A 6,837-nucleotide genomic window follows, 5' to 3' on the forward strand; every position below is an offset into this window, starting at 1 on the left:
CGGCATTCACTGTTCTTTGTTTCTTCCGCGACCATCACTTGCTTCAGGTTCGTGTTAAACCCAAGATATATTTTTTTTTTTGGAAAAAGAAACCCGAGACATTTGTACTTCCAATTCATACGATTTTATGTCATTTTAGCTCTTTGTTGGAAGGCCACAATTGCTGACCGTTGCAGGGCATTCGCATACTTATGTGGCTAAGGTACTCAAAAAATTAACTGATGATGGATTTTTTTCAAGTATTACGGATCATTATGTATATCTATACTATCAGGTTAGGACAGAACTGGAAAAACGAGGATGCAAAATCAGAACAAGTCGTGAAGTACAATCGGTTACCACTTCTGAAGATAATGGTCTCTCTCTCTCTCTCTCTCTCTCTCTCTCTTCTACATCTTCTTTGATAGTTTTGGCATCCAAAACCTGCAGGTGTCACTGTAAGGAATGGAGATGGGTCGGAGGAAGTATTCGATCGATGTATATTGGCAATGCACGCTCCGGACGCTCTAAGGTTGCTTGGGGAACAAGCAACATCCGATGAAAGGAGGGTTCTTGGCGCTTTTCAATACGACTACAGGTAACGCCAACTACTCAATGTCGATCTTCTTTGGTTATAAAGTATGCATAAGGTAATTCGTTAACAATGTTCTCTTCACTTGCCAGCCATATATATCTCCACCGTGACACAGATTTTATGCCCCGAAATCCAACAGTATGGAGCGCGTGTAATTTTCTCGGGAACACAGAAAATAAAGTGTGCGTAACATACTGGCTCAATGCAATTCAGGTACATAGAAACAATCTCTTGGCATGATGAAGACGAAGAAAAGGGCTTTATAATTGATTGTTAAAGTATCGATCGATTGATGTGTGATACAAACTGCAGAATCTTGGAGAGAAGAGGGAACTGTTCTTCGCGACATTGAATCCCGACCATACCCCAAAGAAGGCATTGCTCAAATGGACCACCGGTCACCCGGTTCCTTCTGTCGCCGCCTTGACCGCTTCACATGAGCTTTCCAAGGTTCAAGGAAAACGTGGGCTATGGTTCTGTGGTGCATATCAAGGTGAGAATATAGATTGTGAACCATCTTTTTTCTCCATATTGGATGAAACAATACTTTCTGATTCTTGTCAGAATTTTTTCTTTCAGGCTATGGTTTCCATGAAGATGGATTGAAGGCAAATGATCAATGAAATACAACCCTTCTCTTATAGCTTTGTATATTTTCTATTACTTATAGTTTCCGAAACTCGATTCTTCATCTTTTAGGGTGGCATAGCGGCAGCTCAAGACCTGTTAGGAAAAAATATCACTTTTCCGAGCAATCCGAAACACATCGTCCCGTCGTTTGCAGAAACAACGGCTAGGGTTTTCGTCACCAGATTCATGGGACAGTACATCTCAACGGGTTACGTTACGTAAGCCCCGGTCCAAAACTCGAACTCAATAACTCTCCACATGAACTTTTTTCTCTAATGCCAATGCATTTTCTTACGTTGTGTCTGACAGACTACTAGAAGATGGAGGATCAGTGTTCAAATTCGGGGGGAAACATCCAAAATGTACCTTGAAATCTGTTATGAAGATTCATAATCCTCAGTTTTATTGGAAGGTAAACTACAGAGATGAAGTTGTGGGTGTTGTTCTTCGAGTGCTCACTCAAGAATTGGATTCTTGATTCTGCCAGGTCATGACAGAGGCAGACTTAGGCCTCGCAGATGCTTATATCAATGGAGATATTTCGTTCGTTGACAAAGACGAGGGACTTCTGAATATGATCATGGTAGATGCACATACAATACAACCCGAGACTTTTCTTTTTCTCTTTTTTCATCATTTGGATTTATCTTTTACATGCAGATTCTCATAGCTAATAGAGATTTAAACTCATCGAAATCAAATCTTGCGAAGAAAAGGTAAATGAACGCTTCGGTAAATGCTTTGTAAGCTCGGTGTACTAATTTTGTCATATTCTTATCTGTCTATTTAGGGGTTGGTGGACACCAATGTTTTTCACCGCTGGTTTGGCGTCAGCAAAGTACTTTCTAAAGCATGCTTACAGAAAGAACACCTTAATACAAGCTCGTAGGAATATTTCCGATCATTATGATTTGGTAAATGTTCTTACAAACCCTTGCATATGTTTTCAATCTCGATGAACTCATTACTCTTCGTAGCGTTTCTTGATCGGGGTCATTCACAGAGTAACGAGTTGTTTGCTCTATTTCTGGACGAGACGATGACATACTCGTGTGCGGTATTTAAGGTGACCGATTAAACTTTGAATAGATTTGTCAGCTGAAAAGTTTGAAGCCCGATCTTATTCGAGTTTTTTTCTTTTACGTTTTTGTAGTCCGATGACGAGGATTTGAGAACGGCACAGATGAGGAAAGTTTCTCTTCTGATTGATAAGGTAAGAAATACAAAAGATAACTATGTGATATATACAACACACGAACTGAGCTTTCTTCTCATTTTTTATGACATCATGGTCAAACGTTTTAGGCGAGAATTGAGAAGAATCACGAGGTTTTGGATATCGGATGCGGCTGGGGAACCTTAGCTGTAGAAGCTGTGAGACGAACTGGATGCAAATACACCGGCATTACCTTATCGGTCGAACAGCTTAAATACGCCGAAGCAAAGGCAAAAGAAGCTGGGCTTGAGGTATGTGCACAACTGAGAAAATATTTCTTTCAGACAGTAACAAGGAAAGGGAACAACCAACTAAGAAAAATATATGTCTTGATTTCAGGATCGGATTACATTTGAACTCCGCGATTATCATCAGCTGTCGGATTCCCGTAAATATGACAGAATTATATCTTGGTAACGAATGTCATATTCTCCGTTGTATAACCGATGGCTTAAACTATGTCTAATGGAAAGATTATCGATGTTTCAGCGGGATGATAGAACATGTTGGACATGAATTCATGGAGGCGTTTTTCAACCGCTGTGAATCTGCGCTTGCGGAAGAGGGCTTACTTGTTTTGCAAGTAATTATTGTCCTCATTCTCTCACTATTTCCTTCATGATTTCTTTTAATCGATCTTAATGAATTTTCTTGCATCGGGATACTAGTTTGTGTCGATACCCGATTCACGTTACGACGAGAACAGATTAAGTTCAGATTTCATCAAGGAACATATCTTCCCGGGCGGATGCCTTCCTTCTTTAGCCAGAGTAACATCTGCAATGGCTTCTTCATCAAGGCTATGGTGATTCTTCTTCTTCAGCATAGTGTATAAAATCGTCTTTATCCATAACCAAATCTGATGAGGTATGATGAATACGCAGCATCGAACACGTTGAAAACATCGGAATCAATTACTACAAGACTCTGAGATGCTGGAGACATAACTTCTTGGAGAGACAAGAGTAAGAAAAAGGAAAGACTGAATCTTTTCATACGTTTGATTCATCCGTTAGCTAACATGGAAAAAACCCAATATCCGCGTAGACAAGTTAAAGCTCTCGGATTCGACGAGAAATTCATCAGAAAGTGGGAATATTACTTGGATTACTTTGCTGCTGGCTTCAAGACTCTTACACTCGGAGACTACCAGGTAAAAACAAAGTGATTTCCACGGTATCTAACTTGATGTCGGATAACATTGTTTCATGTTTACACGGGTTTTAGGTGGTGTTTTCTCGTCCTGGAAACACAGCAGTGTTCGGAGATCCGTACATGAGCTTCCCTTCGGCTCGTTGTTCCTACCCTTAAACCGAAAGCTATATGAATGTTTCGAGTTCTTTATCATGAATACCTTTATCATCAATACATAAATAATGCATATGTTATGTATAATTTGACGTATGAATAAGAGCTTTCATGGTTGATTCTGCTGTTCGGACAACAAGGTGGTGTTACCGTACGTGAATGTGATCTCCACGGTTGTACAATTTCAGAAACAAGTCCGTGTTAATGTGAACCCAACAAAATTATTACCACATACTGGAATTGAAATTGTTATATTTTTTCCTCTCTTTTTTTTCCACATTTTATCAAGTTAATTAAACAAATATTACGAACCAATCATTGTAATGGTCACATAACATGTATAAATAATTTTTTTAGTATAAGTGAATTTCGTATTTTTAACATTCTCAAACTCACATTTTTAATTAAATAAACGAAACCATTTTCAATCTCTATCAATATAACCGACAACATTTTTTAACCAATCTCTATCAATATAACCGAAAACATTTTTTAACCGACAACAGAATCATTGTTATGATGATTGTACGGATATTAAGTGTCCCGTTAGATTCTTTGACCAATATATATTTTTCTTGGGATTTTTCATGTAATAAACTATCAACGCACAACGGCAATTTTCTACGGATTTTTTTGGATAATTATTATTTTTCTAATGAAAACGTTATTTTTAATATATTTCATGTAAACATACGTGGGCGCTTCCAATTCCATCTCATTTTACATATTTTTTTGCCAAACACACTTAAAAACAGTTATTTGTGTTATCATATATTTATTATTTAATTATTCACACAAAAATTATTGGAATTTAAGCAACCACACCGGTTTAAAAAAAAGGGTAGACAGGTAAACAAAGTCATGGCATAATTAAATACTGCTACATTCATAATTAAATATATATATCCACCATTGCCAGATTCCGTCAAACCGTCAAGCGGCGTTACCGATCATGAGAAATTTGACAGTTTTAACGAAATTCGTATATAAAGTTTTAGTGTTGAATGTTGATGTATCTATATAATATTTTTATATAAGTTGAAAATTTATGTGAAATTCTCCTTTAAATATATACATGTCATGTATAAAATATTTAAAACAATTCAAACTTAACCAACTACCACTTCTGTAGTTATGACAACTAAAGACTCTATATTTACAATAAATACTTATTAAAATTAATATATAATGAAATGGATGTATTTTATGATTATAATAGAGTTTACATTTTTATTATTTAGGATTTATCATTTAAAAATTAGCTTTTTTCATTTACAATCTAAAAATACTAGGTATAATAATTAAATAGTTCATCTATGTATTATTATATTAAAATACATTTAAATTATTTTTTTCGCTTCTAACAAAAAAAAAATCTATTTTTAAATCTTTTTATGAGGTTTGAAAAATTAACGCCAGAAGTATAAAGGAAGTACTGAACAATAACTAAAACGTGATAATATAGTTTTTACTACAATTATGTGCAATTGTTTTCGGGTAAAGAAAATTATGTGCAATTTTATTAACTGCAGATTGTAATTGTAGAAACATTATAGATTTTTAGATTTGTTTTAAGAGACAAATATTTATTCACATTTATGAGTAATTTAGATCTTAATTGAACGTTTTAAAATTTTTATAGAATTCTTTTAGTATATATTTCTAAGTTATTAAAGTATTTTAATCAAATACATTTATCAAGCATAACGATGCGTATTAGAAACAATATAACATTATAACAAATATATACGGGTTGGTTAATGGATAATAGTGGAAAAGGATGTAAACATATGGCCCCGTCTTTTGCGGAGACAGCGGCTAAGGTTTTCGTCACCAGATTCATGGGACAATACATCTCAACGGGTTACGTTACGTAAGCCCCGACCCGACACCTAAACTCAATAATTCTCCATATGAATTTTTTTCTTCTAATGTCAATGTGTTTTCTTACCCTGTGACCGATAGTCTACTAGAAGATGGAGGAACAGTGTTCAAGTTTGGTGGGAAACATCCGAAATGTACCTTGAAATCTGTTATGAAGATTCACAATCCTCAATTTTACTGGAAGGTAAAGTACAAAGATGAAGTTGTGGATGTTGTTCTTCCATGACTCACTCAAGAATTGGATTCTTGATTCTACAAGTTCATGACCGAGGTGGACATAGGCCTTGCGGATGCTTACGTCAGTGAAGATATTTCGTTCGTTGACAAGGACAAGGGCTTCTGAATTTGATCATGGTAAATATATACTTATAGAAGGCATAGAATCCGACCTGAGTCTTTTTCTTTTTCTTTTTTCAACATTCGATTTGATCTTTTGCATACAGATTCTCATAGCTAATAGAGATCTCAACTCATCAAAATCAAATCGTGCGAAGAAAAGGTAATGAACACTTCAATGAATGCACTGTAAGTTCGATATGTTAATTTTATCGCCCGAAATTCGCTTCTTTTACCTGATCTATTTAGGGGTTGGTGGACCCCGATGTTTTTCACCGCTGGATTGGCCTCAGCAAAGTACTTTCTAAAGCATGCCTTCAGAATGAACACCTTAACACAAGCTCGTAGGAACATTTCTCTTCACTATGATTTGGTAAGTGTTCTTATAAATCCTTACATGTTTTCAATCTAGATGAACTAATTAATTACTCTCGGTTGTTTACATCTAAATCTCATTTCTTGATCGATATAATTCACAGAGCAACGAGATGTTTGCTCTATTTTGGATGAGACGATGACATACTCGTGTGCAGTATTCAAGGTGACTGAAAACTTCGACGGGTTTCTTTACCAAGTTGAAACATTAGAAGCCTTCTCTTATTCAGGTTTTAATGCTTCTGTAGTCGGATAATGAGGATATGAGAATCGTACAAATGAGGAAAGTTTCTCTTTTGATTGATAAGGTAAGCAATCTCCATAAAGAAATAGAAAATAGAAATATATAAACACAAAATATACCTATATATACATATATATCCATAAAGAAATAGAAAATAAAAATATATAAACACAAAATATACCTATATTTATATATATATATATATATATATAAATAAAATATTTGTTTATACGTATATATATACCTCCTTAATATACATATATATACACA

At 35.2% G+C, this 6,837-nt stretch overlaps 1 protein-coding gene and 1 pseudogene across 1 annotated transcript in view; both read left to right on the plus strand.

The window, feature by feature from the left end:
* The window catches only part of LOC104808651, a 5,327-nt gene extending 1,444 nt beyond the window's left edge, over window positions 1–3,883 (plus strand). The window contains exons 4-23 of the mRNA XM_010534379.1: window positions 140–202; window positions 275–356; window positions 430–577; window positions 664–787; window positions 887–1,067; window positions 1,154–1,182; window positions 1,274–1,422; window positions 1,514–1,616; window positions 1,692–1,787; window positions 1,865–1,920; window positions 1,995–2,118; window positions 2,208–2,270; window positions 2,358–2,417; window positions 2,510–2,671; window positions 2,760–2,833; window positions 2,910–3,003; window positions 3,089–3,225; window positions 3,305–3,385; window positions 3,468–3,573; window positions 3,648–3,883. Coding sequence (XP_010532681.1) covers window positions 140–202; window positions 275–356; window positions 430–577; window positions 664–787; window positions 887–1,067; window positions 1,154–1,182; window positions 1,274–1,422; window positions 1,514–1,616; window positions 1,692–1,787; window positions 1,865–1,920; window positions 1,995–2,118; window positions 2,208–2,270; window positions 2,358–2,417; window positions 2,510–2,671; window positions 2,760–2,833; window positions 2,910–3,003; window positions 3,089–3,225; window positions 3,305–3,385; window positions 3,468–3,573; window positions 3,648–3,731 — 2,016 coding nt within the window. The 3' untranslated portion in view covers window positions 3,732–3,883. The remainder of the gene's footprint in view (window positions 1–139; window positions 203–274; window positions 357–429; window positions 578–663; window positions 788–886; window positions 1,068–1,153; window positions 1,183–1,273; window positions 1,423–1,513; window positions 1,617–1,691; window positions 1,788–1,864; window positions 1,921–1,994; window positions 2,119–2,207; window positions 2,271–2,357; window positions 2,418–2,509; window positions 2,672–2,759; window positions 2,834–2,909; window positions 3,004–3,088; window positions 3,226–3,304; window positions 3,386–3,467; window positions 3,574–3,647) is intronic.
* Window positions 3,884–5,518: 1,635 nt separating this feature from the next.
* The window catches only part of LOC104809093, a 2,886-nt pseudogene continuing 1,567 nt past the window's right edge, over window positions 5,519–6,837 (plus strand).

This window comes from Tarenaya hassleriana, unplaced genomic scaffold (genome assembly GCF_000463585.1).
Source record: "Tarenaya hassleriana unplaced genomic scaffold, ASM46358v1 Cleome15, whole genome shotgun sequence".
NCBI classification, from domain to species: Eukaryota; Viridiplantae; Streptophyta; class Magnoliopsida; order Brassicales; family Cleomaceae; genus Tarenaya; species Tarenaya hassleriana.